The sequence below is a fragment of the Chironomus tepperi genome, unplaced genomic scaffold (assembly GCF_022539635.2).
Source record: "Chironomus tepperi strain 1889 unplaced genomic scaffold, CSIRO-AGI_Ctep_v1 contig_39, whole genome shotgun sequence".
NCBI classification, from domain to species: Eukaryota; Metazoa; Arthropoda; class Insecta; order Diptera; family Chironomidae; genus Chironomus; species Chironomus tepperi.
Window position 1 is genome coordinate 1,472 of NW_027226161.1, and position 17,143 is coordinate 18,614.

At 32.8% G+C, this 17,143-nt stretch overlaps 4 protein-coding genes and 1 long non-coding RNA gene across 5 annotated transcripts; 3 read left to right on the forward strand and 2 right to left on the reverse strand.

Annotated features, from left to right (window-relative positions):
• Positions 1–2,732: 2,732 nt before the first annotated feature.
• Positions 2,733–3,762, reverse strand: LOC139099135 (uncharacterized). The gene is made up of 4 exons (XR_011545271.1): positions 3,694–3,762; positions 3,560–3,612; positions 3,341–3,433; positions 2,733–2,870 (listed from the first exon to the last, which is right to left on the reverse strand). It is a non-coding gene; the product is annotated as an uncharacterized lncRNA (long non-coding RNA).
• Positions 3,763–4,234: 472 nt separating this feature from the next.
• LOC139099124 (uncharacterized protein DDB_G0283697-like) lies at positions 4,235–6,492 on the forward strand. Its single transcript, XM_070651528.1, has one exon. It carries the CDS (start codon positions 4,372–4,374, stop codon positions 6,190–6,192), a length of 1,821 nt encoding a protein of 606 aa, XP_070507629.1. The 5' UTR covers positions 4,235–4,371; the 3' UTR covers positions 6,193–6,492.
• Positions 6,493–9,099: 2,607 nt separating this feature from the next.
• Positions 9,100–10,655, forward strand: LOC139099114 (zinc finger protein 320-like). Its single transcript, XM_070651516.1, has 2 exons — positions 9,100–9,248; positions 9,318–10,655. Exons 1-2 carry the CDS (start codon positions 9,126–9,128, stop codon positions 10,533–10,535), a joined length of 1,341 nt encoding a protein of 446 aa, XP_070507617.1. The 5' UTR covers positions 9,100–9,125; the 3' UTR covers positions 10,536–10,655.
• A 15-nt stretch (positions 10,656–10,670) lies between these two features.
• On the reverse strand, positions 10,671–13,104 carry LOC139099103 (zinc finger protein 271-like). The gene is made up of 3 exons (XM_070651506.1): positions 12,131–13,104; positions 11,509–11,810; positions 10,671–11,240 (listed from the first exon to the last, which is right to left on the reverse strand). The coding sequence occupies exons 1-3, from the start codon at positions 13,021–13,023 to the stop codon at positions 11,065–11,067; spliced, it is 1,371 nt and encodes a 456-aa protein (XP_070507607.1). The 5' UTR covers positions 13,024–13,104; the 3' UTR covers positions 10,671–11,064.
• Positions 13,105–13,213: 109 nt separating this feature from the next.
• Positions 13,214–14,398, forward strand: LOC139099093 (V-type proton ATPase subunit G-like). The gene has a single exon (XM_070651494.1). The coding sequence runs from the start codon at positions 13,317–13,319 to the stop codon at positions 13,680–13,682; it is 366 nt and encodes a 121-aa protein (XP_070507595.1). The 5' UTR covers positions 13,214–13,316; the 3' UTR covers positions 13,683–14,398.
• Positions 14,399–17,143: the final 2,745 nt, after the last annotated feature.

Sequence of the window (17,143 nt, forward strand, 5' to 3'; positions counted from 1 at the left end):
GACAAAATTTGCACATGCAGCACCTCCAATAAATGACACAGTTTTTGTAAATCCATCAGCAAATTCCTATACCATTACTTGTACGCACACGAAATCCTTCTTTTCTGCCAGTACATTTATTACGATATTCAAACGATCCATAACAAAGTCCAACGTCACATGCTATGCATTTCATAGCTGCTCTGTCTAACTGGAAGGTAATAGGTACTTGAAGAACGGTAATATAAACTAATCATTTTAAGTGTTCGAATTAATATAATCAAATAAAAGAATTGGTGATGATGATATCATTTTAAGATATCAAAAACAAAATTTACTAAATAACTGTACAAGATAAAGTAGGATTGTATATCTTTACCTATTAGAATCCTAAACCTTTTAGAAATCAATCGTAGTTTATTCGACAAAAACAATTATCACATTAAGGAAATTAATAAAATGCATAAATATTTTTTAAAAATATTTTTTCAATTCTTTCTAAATTGATTAAAATAGATCCGTTTCTATAGTATTTGAATTTACTGCAAAAAATACAGAAGTAATTGTAAAATGTTTTTTGCAAACTTTAATATCTAAAGTGCCATTCATTTACAACAATTTCAAAAATGATTTTTCTTAAATCATCCTCTATCTAAGTATATTTCTATTATGTCTTTATATTGTTGTAATCTGACCTCCTACCTAAGTCCATTAAGTAATAAGTGAACGACCCCAAAAATGTATAAAATTAGGTTCCATCCGGAGCGTTTTTGGCGGGTTAAAAAATTTAAAACCATTCCAAAGTTTTCTGGATTATTTTTTTGAATTTTTAATAATTTTTAAAGGACTTTTCAATATCTTCGCATTATTTTATGTGAAAAAGTTTTTAATTGTTTTCGAATTAAAAATAACTTGACGTCATGACTTTTATGACATCAGTATATTCACAAAGTTGTGAAAATTTTAAAGTTTAAGATTTATTATGAATATTTGTAAAGTTAAATAAATAATTGAGTAAATTAATTATTAGTTAAATTAATTAAGAATAATAATTTGTAAAGTAAGCCTGAAGACGAAAAGTTGTTTAAAATTCAAAGTTTCTCTTTACATAATTGAACGTTTAATTTTGTTTATCCTCTAATTTATATTATTATTTTCTAGTATTTACCTTAAGTTTTCTCTTTATAACAATAAGTAGATAAAATTAAATTAAAATAACTAATAAAAGTCTCTAATCGTTGCAAGAAGTAGCGGGAATATAATGAAAAATATTTCCAATTTTTTGTTTATTTAAGTATAACATGATCGTGAATAAGAAAAATATAACAAATGATATCGTTTATTACACAGGCGTATTCGGTGTTAAAGAGGAGGCTAGTTAAGTCTCCGCTTTTTAAAAAAATTCTTTAGTTTTTTTGTGAAAAAAATCATGAAACCCCCTAAACTTCAATAAGCTTCACCTCTGGACTTTGAACGTCAAAAGCGCAGTAACGAATTTTGTATAACAAAAAGAAAACTATTGCGTATTTGTTATGAAAATTATGAATTGTTATGAAATATCTTCTTTTAACAAAGAACTTGAAGTACTCCAAGTACAAATCTGTGAAAGAATGTTTATGAATTCCGCCGGTCGACTTCTTAAAGCTTTTTGCTACGACATATTGATGACGATGAAATAACCGTCTTGTAATGGTTATTCAAAAAGTCGTCATATGACGATAAGTTAATCGTCATCAAAATGTCGTGACGAATATTTTACCTCGTTTTTTTACAACCTAATCATCATAAGTTACCGCTCGAAGTTGACGAAAGACTGTGAAAAATGATAAATCAACTGTTTTCAGTGTAAATTGATGCAAACAATTAGATTTTCAGATAATTGTCACTTTGAAATTAATTTTAAGTAAAATTCCATTATTTATTTGTTTAACTACGATTGATTTATTGTTTTATTAGAAATAATTTTTCAATGGCTAAATAAATATAATTTACAAGATAAAATAAATTTGTTCTGGGAGTGCAGTTAAAAGGAGTACATAGCTCTAAAATAGATAGCCAGAAAAAAAAACTTGATTCCATATCCAATACCAAGTATTGAAGCATCAGATCTTTCACTGAAAAAAGTGTTAAGTATGCATCTATCAATCTGAATAATAAAACTCTCCATCATAGGCTAATTATTTAAGTATACAAACAAAGCAGACTGAAAACTATTCCTGACACTATCAAAAATTCTCCAATTTGTAAATTTTTGGATTTTATTTTTAAAGTGCTCATAAAAATAAAAACAAACATAAAAAAAATCTTTCCATTCAAGAAACTGGAAGTGACTTAATCCCATCAATAATCTCATTCACTTCTAGTTCATCGATACTTCCTCATTCAGACACCATTTGCTTCATCATGTACATCATCAAGGCTTCCAAACGTTTTCGTATCAACTTTTGATCATCCAAATTGCACGACAGCAAATGAATTTCAAATTTTTTATCAATTAAGACAGTCGAGCTTCCTTCCTCACTAAAAGCTGTTTCTGATGACGAACACGAATTTAAATATTGCTGACACTTTTTCTCTTTTTTCAATCGGATCACCAAATTTGATGACTTCATCGATTAAATTATTAATAACATGAACAGATTCGACTTGTGAGTCGTCACGTATTGTATGAACATTAATGTTGACAGTTTGAAGGCGATCGTTGACTCGTTTTAGATGAAAATGCATTTCTTCTTGATCCATATCATCAATTTTTGGTATAAGAAAGTCAAGTCCTTAGCATATCTATTCGTGTATTGAGTTCGTCACGTTTTTCTTGGAGTTTCTTTGCATGTTTACGAAGTCCTTCAACTTCACGATCGATTCCATCGAGGATTGACATTAAGTGATCTCTATAGGATTGAGATTTAATGAATTAATAATATTTAAATTTTTATAAGCCAAGGAAAAATAAAATTTAAATTTCAATATGATTATTTCTGATTAATTTAGATGTAAAATTTATGATCCTGGAAACCACACTAAATAGAAATAATCAAAATCCAGCATAGGTCAGCTGGTCAGTCTAGTCTCAAATCGAAATCGATGGAATTTGTCCTTAAGCTTGCCTTAAACCAGATTTAAGTTGACTTATTTTGTGTTAAAAAATCATACCGATTTGTTATTATCTAGTAACATTGTTATTATGTTTAAAAAATGAAAAAAGTTAAAATTCTGGATAATTTCCTCAAATGTCAAGAAGTAATTCTTATATATTACTTGAAATAAATGTTATTTCATATTTTATTATGTCCTAATAACTCAGTTCAGTTCATACATCCAATCTAATTGACAAAATTAAATCAAATTTTCAAATATTTACCTTCCAATTCGACCACCATGCAGCAGATCTGTCCCAAAATCCTGCTTTTCAACGGAATCAATATCCATATCCATCTCTGCTCCTTCCATTGTTCTAAAAATCATAACACTAAATTACAATTGACTCACAAATTAGCACGAAAACATGAAAGTAAAATTTTATGCAAATTGCGAACTAAAAACATAAAAAATGAATGATGATTAAATACTTTGAACTAACTTGAATCGTTTAAACAAGGACATTAAATGAAGTACGAAAGCCTTAATTAAGGTCTATGAAAGAAAATGTGAAAAAAAGCATAAGCACGAATTAAAGCTATTTTTGTGAATTTACTAGAACTTTTTAAAATTTACTTTTTTTGGAAAATTTATTTGCAATTTTATCGAAATTTCTACTTGAGTCTAGATTTTGTCGGACTAGAAGTTATATTGAGATAAGTACAAACAGATGATAACTGAGGTGATTAAATTTTTTATACTTGTAGAGATATTTTGCCGGTTAAATTTGAGTTTGAAATTAAAGAAGTGACATTAAAATATTGTTAAGAAAATCAAATTAAAAATACTTTTAAATATAGAAATTTTTTGATTTAAAAAAAAATATTATATTTTTTCAATTTTAATTTTTTTTTCAACATAATAAAAACTTATTTCTATTAAAATTTTATTACTAAACTAAATTTTCTTGCTTTAAATTTTAATAAGAAACATTTTGTATATTTTATACTCACTTTATTAATTTCTGTATAAACTTTTAAAATTTATATTAAGAAAGATTATTTTTCATTTGCAATTAAATTTTTTTAAATATTTTTAGTAAAATGAATTTTTATTTTCAAAATAAATTATAATTTGTTTAACAAAATGTGCTTGAAAGCGAGTTCACGTCGGTCCGTCAAAGGGAACAGACGTGTTTTTGATTCGCTCCGCAATTAATTCAAAATTCTCAAAAGCTCCAGATAACAACAACAGAGATTAAAGTTTCGAATCTCAGTTCAACTTGTTCAGACGTGTTTTGACTTGTTCGGCAAAATGGTAGAAACAACAACAAATCTCAACAACGAGGAAAGTAACCAAAAACTTTCGGAAAAACAACCTGAATCTCAACAACAAGATTCAGCACCCGTGACAACTCTCATCACCGAGGATATAAACAACGAAAAGCAACATGACATTGAGATGGAAAATCTCAAAACAAAACAGACAACAATGGATCAATTCGTCCAACCATTAAGGGCAGAAAAACGTCGCAGCCAACTTGAAATCTTCAGTGCGCCAGCCAAAAAGATATCTAGTGCTAGCAAAAAGAAAGATGACAACAAAAAACAATTTGACTTCTCAAATGCCAGGACGAATCTGTACGATGACAGATTGTTCAACTTCAGCGGAGATAACAGCAAAGCACCAGAACAACCAAAACAAAGTGAAATATCATCATCATCGAAAGACAACAACGTAACATCACAGCAGAAACCAAAACCACCACCGATCCATATAACTAGTGGTGGAGGACAGGAGATCAGAAGGTTGATGAACCAGATCAACAACCAACCCAGGAGTTTTATGATCAACGTCAAAAAGGATAAACTCAAAACAAAAGTTGTATCAACGGAGAGTTGGGACGACTACGACAGATTCATCAAACTCCTCAGAGAAAAACAACACCACTTTCACACCTATGCAAACCAGGAACCACAGATGAAATTCGTGCTCTACGGACTTCCAATGATGGAGATCGTAGACTTGGAAAAGGAGTTGAAAACGGAAAACATATCACCAGTTAAAATTGTCAAAATGACAATGAAACAAAGGAGACACGAAAACGACGACGACCAGAACTACCTTCTGTATTTTAATAAAGTACAGGAAGGTAACATTTTGGAAAACCTTCGAAAGGTTAACTGTGTCTACGGCTTCAAAGTAAAATGGGCTAAATACAACAACAGGCGTAACGGACCTTCTTTCTGTTCGAAATGTTTGCAGTTTGGTCATGGACAACGTGGTTGTAACAAACCACTAATCTGTTTCAGATGCTCTGAACAGCATGATTCAAAAACCTGTCCTTACATTTCGATTGAAACCAACAAGGTCCCAATCGAAAAACTAAAGTGTCACTTCTGCGGCGAGAAACATACAGCAATCTCACAAGAATGCAACATCAGGAAACAAATAATCGAGAAGTGGAAAGCTAAATCAATGAACGACAACAACCGAAATCAAAACAGACCATCAGGTGAACAACAAAGGAATTCACGAAATCCTGCTGGACAACAAAGGAATTCACGAAATCCTGCTGGACAACAAAGGAATGCTCCACCAACATCAAAAGCAGGTGAACGATCAGGCGGATCTGATCAATTTACATCACAAAGACCAGCTAGGAGTATCCCAGAACCGGTACCAACAACATCTAGAAAACCAGCTTCTGAAACCTCCGCACCAGTCACCATAAAATCGCAAAATAATCATCCACAACAGAAACCCTCAAATCAGGGAAATCAAAACAAAACACGAAGAAACAGGAGAAGGGGAAGGAATGGAAATAACAACAGGTCAAAGCCAAAGACCAATAACAATCATCAACAGAACTCAACGCAGGTTGTAGAAATTATGGACCTAGACTTCAATTCACTAACCTTGGAAACAAACAAGGTCGATCCTGAACCTTCATCCAGTGGTAATACAAAGGAACAAATTTCACCAGCCCAAGGCACAATCGATGAATGCATGTTCTTCATCAACTCATTCATCGAAATCATCACCAAAAAGCCAGAGTACCTAAAAGAGGAACAGGTACAACAAGCCATCGGCCAAAAAGTTGCCAAAATCTACATGAGTCAACATGGATTGTAGTCACCAAAGAATCAACGTAATTTACTGGAATGCTAACAGCCTTGCAGATAAGATGTTAGCATTTCTCGACTACCTCAGCATGCAAAACGTTGATGTTGCGTGCATATCGGAAACATTCCTAAAACCAAACTCCAAAGTAGACTCGCATCCTGACTACGTAATTCATCGATTTGATCGCATTGATAGACCAAAAGGTGGTGTTGCGATCATTGTCAAAAGAAATCTAAAACATCAGCTTCAACCAAGTTACAACACAAAGCTAATAGAATGCATCGGAATAAAAGTCTTCATCAACGAATCAATAAGCTGCCACATCCTCTCCGTCTATCTTCCAGGAGGAAGCAAAGGAAGGAAATAGACGATCATCTAAGAGATGACATCAACAAAATAACAAACATCAGAGGAAACTACTACATCTGCGGAGACTTCAATGCAAAACATCGAGAGTGGAATTGCAACGTAGCAAACAAAGCCGGGACAATACTACAGGATATGTCCGGGGAGTTCATGATCTACTACCCCGATTCACCAACGTATTATCCAGAAGATCCGACGAAATCTGTATCAACAATCGACCTAATGCTCTCAAATTCCAGTCTGAACACTACAGAACTAAAATGCACAGAGGCAATGAGTGACCATTGCGCTGTGTATTTTCAAATCAGGACATCCAAAGTTGACAGAACAGACAACACAGTTTACAGATATGACTACAGAAATGCCAACTGGAAAAAATTCAAATCGTATATAACTCGTCGCATCGAAGACAGCACTCTGGAAAACCCATGCAACACCGTAGAGGAGATAGAACATCATATCAAAGTATTCTCAGAACTCATCATGGATTCCAGAAACAAAACTGTGAAGAAGAAAAAGATCAACTTTGAATCGACAAAGCTCACACCAGAAATCAAAGACTTAATCAGGACGAAAAGAAGTCTTCGACGAAGATGGCAACGTAGCAGAGATAATCAAATCAAAACTGAATTAAACATTCTACAGAAAGTCATCAAAGACAAAATTAAGGAACTCAAAAATACAAACTGGAATAAGCGGCTTTCAGAAATCCAACCATCAAACCAAACAGTCTGGAGGATTGCAAAGCATTGCAAGAAAGGTTCAAAATCGATGCCACCGTTGATTGATGCAGATAGAACATTCATCACTAATAAGGAAAAAGCCAGCGTTCTCAGTGACTATTTTCGTAAAGCTCACGAAAATCCACTTGAGGACAACAACCCAGTACATACCCAGGAAGTAGACAACGCAGTGAAGGAAGCATTGGAAGGAGAAAATAGTGACTGCACAGAACTTACAAATGTAGAGGAAATCTCATACATTGTAAGAAATCTGAAAAATCCTAAAGCACCAGGATTAGACGATGTCAACAACATACTCCTCAAAAATCTTCCACCAAAAGGCTTCGAATATTTGAAGTTCATCATCAACACGTGTCTCAAACTTAACTATTTTCCGAAAGTTTGGAAAAAAGCTAAAGTAATCCCGATCCCAAAACCTGGCAAACCAGCAAACGAAGTGAGCAGCTATAGGCCAATAAGCTTGCTTAGTTCCCTAAGCAAAATATTGGAGAGAGTATTGCTGAATAGAATAAACGAGCATCTGGAGGATAACAACATCATTCCGACTCAACAGTGTGGCTTTCGCACAGGACGATCAACATCTCACCAACTCATCAAAGTAATCAAAACAGCAAAGGAAAACATAAGCAGGAAGAAATCAACAGGAATGATCTTCCTAGATGTGGAGAAAGCATTTGACAGAGTCTGGCATAACGGACTCTTGTTTAAAATGATCAAATTAGGGTTTCCACTACCACTTATAAAAACTGTAAGATCTTTCCTAAGTGAAAGAACTTTCTCAGTTTTTATTAAAGGTCAGTTCTCAGAAACCAATGAAATCAAATTCGGAGTACCACAAGGAGCAGTGCTTTCACCAACTCTCTACAACATCTACACATATGATATTGTAAGAGAAACAACCAACAATATCGCACTCTTCGCAGATGATACTGCATTGTATCATTCTGCAGAAAACTCAGCCGATATTGTAACACATCTACAACACACTGGAAGAAAAGTACAACAATACATGAACAAATGGAAAATAAATCTCAACAAACAGAAGACTCAAGCCTTATTCATCACAAATAGGTACTCCAGGCAACTTCCTAGAGACAACATCAAATTCCTCAACGAAAACATCAAATGGGAAACCGAAGCTAAATATCTGGGAATGATAATCGACAAGAGAGTGACATTAAAGCAGCATGTAGAATATGTGACCAACAGAGCTCACACTGCACTAAGACTACTTTATCCCCTCATCAGCAGGAACTCACATCTCGACGTTCGAAACAAACTTCTCATCTACAAGCTAGCCGTGAGACCCATCTTCACATACGGCTGTCCAGCATTTGAACGGATGGCAAAAACACATCTACAAAAACTACAAGTACTACAAAACAAATTCTTGAGAATTGTTCTCAACAAAACAAGATATGAAAGGATATCAGATCTACATACTGAAGCAAAAATACCCTCTATTGAGGACTACGTCGGAAAGTTGCAAGCGAACTTCAACACTCGTCTTGCGTCGCGAAACACCGAATAAACCACAACATAAATTAAAGCAAAACAATTTCAAAATAAAATCAAAAACTAAGTGATGAAGGCGATAAGTCAGAATCCTTTAAAAATTTAAATACAAATAAAATGTATCCAAACTTTGTACATAATTAAGTTAAAAATTTAATGAATAAAAAGTTTATTTTAAAAAAAAAAAAAAAAAAAAATATATAATTTGTTTATAACGAATTTAAATATTTTAAATTCACATAACAATTATATTTATTTTTAATTTCAGACTGAAAACAAACAAAAGAAATTGTTGATTCAATATTTTATAACATAGAAATGTTTGATTTAAATTATTATTTAAGTAAATGTAGACTTTGTTGGTCAGAAGTTTCAAATCAAGATTTTGAACAAATTGACGAGTTAACGTCAAACCAATATAAATTTATTACAAACAAAGAGGTAATCTAAAAAATACAAATTTAACAAAAAAAAAAAAAAAAATTAATGATTTTTTTTTTAATTTGTCAGTTAGTGTCATCAGACAAGCTTTCTAGTTTATTATGCACAAATTGCAGCACAAAAATAAGTAGTTATCATCAGTATAAGCTAGAGCTTATTGAGAAGCAAGACAAATTATTATCGTTGCTAACTTTAAATGACCAGGATGATCAGTCAATTAAAATTCTTACACAAAACGAAATCGAAGTCAGTATACAGTCAACATTTCAAGATGAATCACAGATTGAAGAAGAATTCATTGAAGAAATTGATCAATTAGAAGAATCAGAAATAAATCCTGAAGAATCTCCAACAATTCAAATTATGATGCTAGAAAATACAGACCCTATAGAACTAGATTCAATTTATAAGCACCAACCGCCCTCATGTCAACACTGTTGCAAATCTTTTGTAGACAAAAGAAAACTCAATATTCATATTGAAAAATTTCATGAAAAAAATACTAGAAAATGTGAATATTGTGACTTTAATGCCAATAGTAAAAGTGAACTACTCAAGCATGTTAAAGTAAATCATTTGAAGCAAAATAGCTCAACAGCGGACGTTCGGATATGTCCAGATTGTGGAAAAATCCTAAAAGGCAACAATCATCTTAACTTTCATATTAAAACAAAACATTTAAAATTGACTAAATACCAATGTGATCTTTGCGGATTTCGAAGCTATGGAAAGTATGAAATTAGGTCTCATATTCTCATCCATCATTTACCATTGGAATTAAGGAAAGAATACAAATGTGACTTATGTCCATCAATTCTAACAACAGCAATGAGCCTTAAAACTCACAAACAGCATAAACATTCAGGCTTAAAACCTCACATGTGCATATTTTGCAATAAAAGTTATGCTTTAAAGGAAACACTCAAGTCACATATCAGAAATGTTCACAATGGTGAACGAAAGTACAAATGTCCATCATGCAACAAAGGATTTAATTCAAATCCACGACTGATTGATCATATCAATAACACACATGGACATAAACAAGAAATTCCTTGCAATAAATGTGGAAAAGTTTTTAATTCAATAAGAAATCTTCAAACACACTCAATCTATCATTTATCTCCGACACTCAAGTGCAATTCATGTGAAAAAATGTTCTATATAAAGAAAAATTTGCGGGAACATCAAGAGAGTGTGCATCTTGGAATCACATACCAGTGCGATGTGTGTCAGAAGCTTTCAGAGTACAAGTGGACTGAGAAGACACACAAAGAGTCATTGTAAAGGATAGTTGGGTATAAGTGGTACTGACAACATTTATAAATAATGAGTATTGATGATGAATGTTAAAAAAAAAAATATGCCAAAGAAATTTAAACAAAAAATAAATAAAATGAGAATTAATCTTTAGGAATTTATTTAATTGCTATTGATACTTGCAATACAAATTTATGTATATACTTAGATTGAGAACTCGGAGTTGACTATAATTTGTACGTAAAAGTATAATAAAATCGACTTAACTTGAAATAAAATTGGAGTCGACTTCGAGTTTTGCTTAAATTTTAGTACTTATATCCACGGTATATTTACAAATGCTTTAGCCAAGATCATCAACAGATTGTCTGGATGACATTTAAAAGGTTTAAGATCAAATAATCAACAGCATTTTTCTATATTTGTTCAAAATTTTGCAGGAAGAATTCAATAGAAAATTTGATTTGACTACAAAAGAAATTCGAGTCGACTTCGAGCTTTGGATCTGAATACTATGATGTCCTTGCAATTATTTTTCATGATCTACAGAGTAATTTTAGTTGCAAGAGTAACTTTCATACTCATCTCTCGTCTCTTCTTTTGTCAAACCTTGGTAATGAACTTTATAATGTTCTCGAAGTTGAATTTTAAACCTGAATGATTCCGAACAATGTTCACAATGATATATAGAGTCACCAACATGGTTTTTCTGAAGATGCTTGATAAGATCACCTGTTAAGAATTAGAATCAGATAATAAAAATAGGTAAAGGTGAGATTAATAAAAAATTATTTAAAGACAGTTTTTGGTAAAATTAGCTTAATTAATGACAGCATGAATTCTCAAAAACTATATGTTTTATCTTTCAAATTTGAATTCAGAGCATAAAGAAGATTCAAGTTTTATATAGAGATTGATACAAAACTCTATTTAAGTTCAAGCTATGTGCGGATTGATAAATTTCGTCTCTAAAAAAATAATATCTAAAAATCTTTTATACCTTTCGATGTGTACGCATTTGAACAAAATTGACATTCATGAGGCTTCAAATCAGTATGAGTTATCATGTGTTTCTTCAAATTAAATGCAGCTGCAAACTTTAGTGAGCAACCGTCAAATGTACATGCAAACTTTTTTTGTGGTGGAATTTTCATATGCACTCTCATTATGTGATTCTTTAATGACTTCATTTCTGCAAATCTATTTCCACAAATATCGCAGACGTAGCGTGACAAGTGATTTGGATCGTGGCATCGTTTGTGTCTGTACAAGTTCTCAATGTAGGAAAATTTGGCTGGACAGCTGAAAAATCAAATAATTATTAGTGTTATTAAAATTTAAGTTCTAATCGAAAAATGGTCAAATTTTCACTTGAGTTTCTGAATTCTCAAATCCAAGATTCAATACATTTTAAATCCATTATTGAAATTTCTAATCGGTATATTGATTTTTGTTTTCAATAAATTAAAATGTTAAATTAGGATAAATCCAAAAACATTCACCCTATAGAGTAAGATTCCGAATTCAACATACAGTTCTATAAGCATGTCCAAAATTCAGACACTCATTTGAAATATGTTCTATATCTACATTTAATACTCTACTAAGACACACCTACTCACCTATCGCATGGAAAAAACTGTCCAGAATGAATCTTCATGTGCTTCTTCATAATGTGATGATTTGCAAAACTTTTTCCACACTCACTGCATATTGTAGCTGTAGTAGTAATACTTGGTCCAGTAGTCAAAGAACGTTCCTTTCTTTGCGTATATTTTTCCTTAATAAATGTTGCATCAGCATCATTGTCATCTTTGCCAATTCCATGAACTGTTGTGAGATGAAAAATTAAGGTTGATGTTGCAGTGGTTGTCTTATATTTTGTAAGGAGCTTTCGGCTCAGACATATAATGCAATAATGGAAACTTTGATTGACGTGCTCATTATTTGCGGTATAAAGTCGTCCAAAATGTCTCCAAGCCATTGAAGTTTTTGGAGTTCTATCTTTTTTATAGCAATCTATGTGCATCCCTTCTTCATATTCATCACATACCGTTGTAATCATTGTACTAAAATGTTCTTCATTTATGTGATCATCAAGCTCGTCAGTTGTTGAGAATTCAAGTCCACAATAAATACAGTTTGTGCTACTTTTCACTACTTCCTTTCGAATTTTCTTTTGGATTGGTTGTGGATCAGAATTGTAAATATTAGACTGAACAAAAATTGTATCTTGATCTTGAACTTCATTTTTGATTCTTATATTACATCCTTCAATGCTGGATCTGAGGACTTTTTCACTGGATAAGCTTACATCCCTTAGCTTGTAAGCATTGACGATTATTTCCAAGCAGGAACTACAAATTTTTTGCGGCAGATTAAAATCTTCACCATCGTAAATTTTTATAGGCAGAATAATCATTGCTAATACTGATATTGGCAATCCTTCTCGATATTCATTCAAATCTGATGCATCATAGCTTTCAGTAAGACAAAGTCGACATAGCTGTGACATTGTGAATGTAGGAGATGTTTTCTAGTCTATAATAATTAAACTTTTGCCACGAAATTTCTTTTTTGGACAATTTGTTTTGAATAAAATCAATCAACTCAGTAACCAAATATTTTGATTTCAAATTCTACAAAAAAATGTCCCATCTCAGTAAAGTTTCGCAAGTCTCCAATTAATAATAACCATTGATAAGCCCATTTCATCCCTTCAGAACGAAAAAACTTCCCAATAAGACACAATAATTTTTCCTTCGTCTTTTTTAGATCGATAAAAATTAAAAATCTCTAAAATTTATCATGGCAAGTCAAACTCAAGGTATTCAACAATTGCTTACTGCTGAAAAGCGTGCAGCTGAAAAGGTATCGGAAGCTAGAAAGCGCAAACAGAAGCGTTTGAAGCAAGCAAAGGAAGAGGCCCAGGATGAAATTGAAAAGTATCGTCAGGAACGAGAAAGACAGTTCAAGGAATTTGAGTCAAAACATATGGGCTCCCGTGAAGGAGTTGCTGCTAAAATCGATGCTGATACGGTTACAAAAATTGGTGAAATGACTAAACAAATTAATGTCAATAAGAATTTGGTCATTCAAGATATTTTGCAGTTGGTATATGACATTAAACCTGAAGTTCATAAGAACTATTTATTAAAATTCCATAACAAGTAAATTAAATCTTTATTGACGTGATGTGCTACATTAAAGTTTGTTGATTGACCGTATATTTAATGAATATGACAATTTTTGTGCTTAGACGTAGTACTTTAGTGAGGTGGAGTTCTTTTGTTGGGAATTGGATGTGAGTTTTGGTTTAGTATATTTTATGGATTTATCGACTAATTCATGTAACATCAAAGGATTAATCTAGACCAGTGTGGACAGCTTAGTTTAAAAAAGATGACTAATCACATCTGGACATTATTTCAAAAATCAGTGTTGCTGTTTAAGCAAAATTGGAAATAATAAACAGTTTTGCAGTGAAGAGTTACCTTAACTTACATACAATATCTGATTGCAACTTTGAATGTGTTCTTATAAATCGTCACAAATCTGAACCCATACTTTACATCCATCCCCAAAAGTTCCCAACCACACAATGAATCGTTAATAACGTATTATTATAAATAATATTGTGCAACTTTAATCTCCATATACAGACATATTATGACAAAAAATATCCATAACAAAAAAAAAAAAAATTATTCCACTTTCAATTTTTAATTGTTATATTTAAAGATGATTCTCAAAACTACTAACGAATACATGATAAAAATTATTTTTATTTGAATAATCATATTTAATTTGGAATTTATTGAAATTTATTTGCGAATTTGATGAAAATATAAATATTGAAATTTAAATAAATATAGTGAAGAAAGGAAAAAGTTTGTTTATTTTATTTAATTTATTTTTCATATAAAAGGTCCGAAATCACTGAGCTTACTCAGCAATAAACATTCCATGATAACTAAAGTCACCAAATGTTTTTTGGAATAGCAAACATGCCAAGTAAATGAGATAAGAGTAAACTCCAATCTGATAAGTCCTCCAAATATAGGTAACAAGTTTTTGTTTTCGAAATGCCTTAGTAAAGTCACTAACGTCTTCATTCAGCATATTTTCTACGAAATTAAGACAGGTGGTTCGTATGATTGTAACTTCATCTGAGAGTTTTGTGCTGACATAAAAGTCATCGAATTCATGAGGTGGAATTGCACTGTCTAAGTCTAGAAATTTGATGTTTGTAAATTTGAAGTCCTTTAAAGTAAAATGAAGCATTGCCTTTTCTGATTCCATGATTATGCGTTGGAATTTTAAAAGTCTGAAAAACAACACAAAATACTCATAAGTCAAAACTTTATACCTTCAAATAAGTTTTGTCTATACTTGGTTTTTTTCCTGTAAGTCTCAGCAATCCATCGTATATTAAGGCTGGGATAATTTGCTCAACAATTTTAATCAACCAGAAAAGAAAAATACATTTTGTATGAGTCATATCCATATACATAATCGAATTATTAGATGGATAAACTTGATGCATTTTCTGCCAGCTCATTGAATAAAATGAAGGCTTTTTTGAGCTTGTTGCATTATAAATTGGAATTTCAGCTGTAGTTTGATGTTCCTTCCATGTTTTCCATGCTGCGACAATCATTCCTTTTACACATAAGTCAACTGAAATATAATCCAGTTTTCTGAATCCATCAACCATTGATGCATGCAGAATACCAAGAATTGCTGTGAAGCAGTAAGAAAATGGCCCGTTCAAATTGTCAAGCCATCCTGGAAGGGGTTCACTTTCGCTTCCTGAATCAATAAATAAAGTTGAAATTAAGTTTAGGATATTCAATATGCTAACAAAAGACTCGGATGCTTTGAACATGCTATAAGCATCTTCCTTAATAACAGATCCTTACCAGCAATAATAGAAGGCCGATAAATAACAATCGGTAGTTTCTTTGTGTCCCGGTAGTATTTACAGACTTGTTCTGATAGATGTTTTGTAAAAGTGTAAGTATTGGGTGCATTGTCCGTCAATCTAAAAAAAATATAAGAACATAGACTTCAGTATGAAACAGAACTCGAAATTGGATGTGAGTCACGACTTGACATTAATATGCAAAATTTAATAGACTTCTTGGTGCTGCCTAATTTTTGGAATGATGCAAATAAATTATTATTATTTTTATTAAACGTACAGACTACATCAAAAAGGCAGATAAAGGATGGATAATAATTGAGAAATAACTTTCTATGATGACAGGGCAAGAACAGGCAAGAAATTCAATTTTAGGATCTTTTTCGTAGCACTGTGTATTATAAACTTGATCTAACACTTATCATTATTCACTAATGCTTGAGATGAAATTTTGATAATCTTAGATCTATATTACAGCCAAAGGTTAAAAGGGTTTTTATTTAAAATTAAATTTTTATATTCACACCGTTTTCACGTGTGAATGTATTGAATTTGTTCAAAAGATCAACCTGAAAAAAATTTTTGGATTTTACAGCCAAACCCAGCATAATAGCAAGTTTTGTTCTATCGCAAAAAGTTTGTGCCTGAATTCCTCACCATAATCAAAAAACAGATTTGAAATTAGTTGAGGCATTGCTGAGAAAATCGGAAAATTCGCTTTCTGTAAGCAAGCAAACAAGCAAACAGCAAACAAGCAAACAAGCAAACAAGCAAACAAGTTAATCAGCAAGAAATCTACAATAACGAGACATCGTAGAGACTTCTAGTTTTTTGCAATCGATCCGTGTTGCTCTATAGAAGAGCTGATTAGTTTTTGGGCATGCCAGGAGCAGCCACCGTTGCTTCTAAAAAGCAAAAAACTTTCGTTTTCATACAAAATTTCAAAATCAATGTTTTCTATGATTTTGAAACATTGAACATTATTATGAAAAATTCAATAAATTATTTACAGCGAAAGCAGCTACCCCGCTGGAGCTTAATCCATCAAACATTTGCCAAGCAGAAGCAGCTACACCTAGACCTGATCCCTCAAACATTTGCAAAGCGAAGCAGCCTACCCGCTGGAGCCTAATTCCTCAAACGTTTGCAAGCAGAAGCAGCCTACCTGGACCCCAGTCCCTCCCAAACATTTTGCCAAGCGAAGAAGCAGCCTACCCCACAGACCTGATCCCTCTGAAAACCTTTGCTGGGCGGCAGCTACCCCATGGGGCCTGATCCTAAAACAGCATTTGCCAGCAGGCGCCTTCACTGGAGCCCTGGTCCTCAAGCATTTGCCAAGCGAAGCAGCCACCCGCTGGGCCCTGATACCTCAAACATTTGCCAAGCAGGCGCAGCTACACTGGAGCCTGATCCCTCAAGCATTTGCCAAGCGAAGCAGCCTACCCACTGGAGCCTGATCCCTCAAACATTTGCCAAGCAAGCTTAACCACTGGAGCCTGATCCCTCAAACATTTGCCAAGCGAAGCTTAACCCTACCCACTAGACTGATCCCTCAAACATTTGCCCGGCAAGCTTAACTACCCACTTGGAGGCCTAATTCCTCAAACATTTGCCAAGCGAAGCTTGGCTTCTTCACACTAGACCTGATCCCTCAAAGCATTGCCAAGCAAGCTTGTCGCCTTGGAGCCTGATCCCTCAAACATTTGCCAAC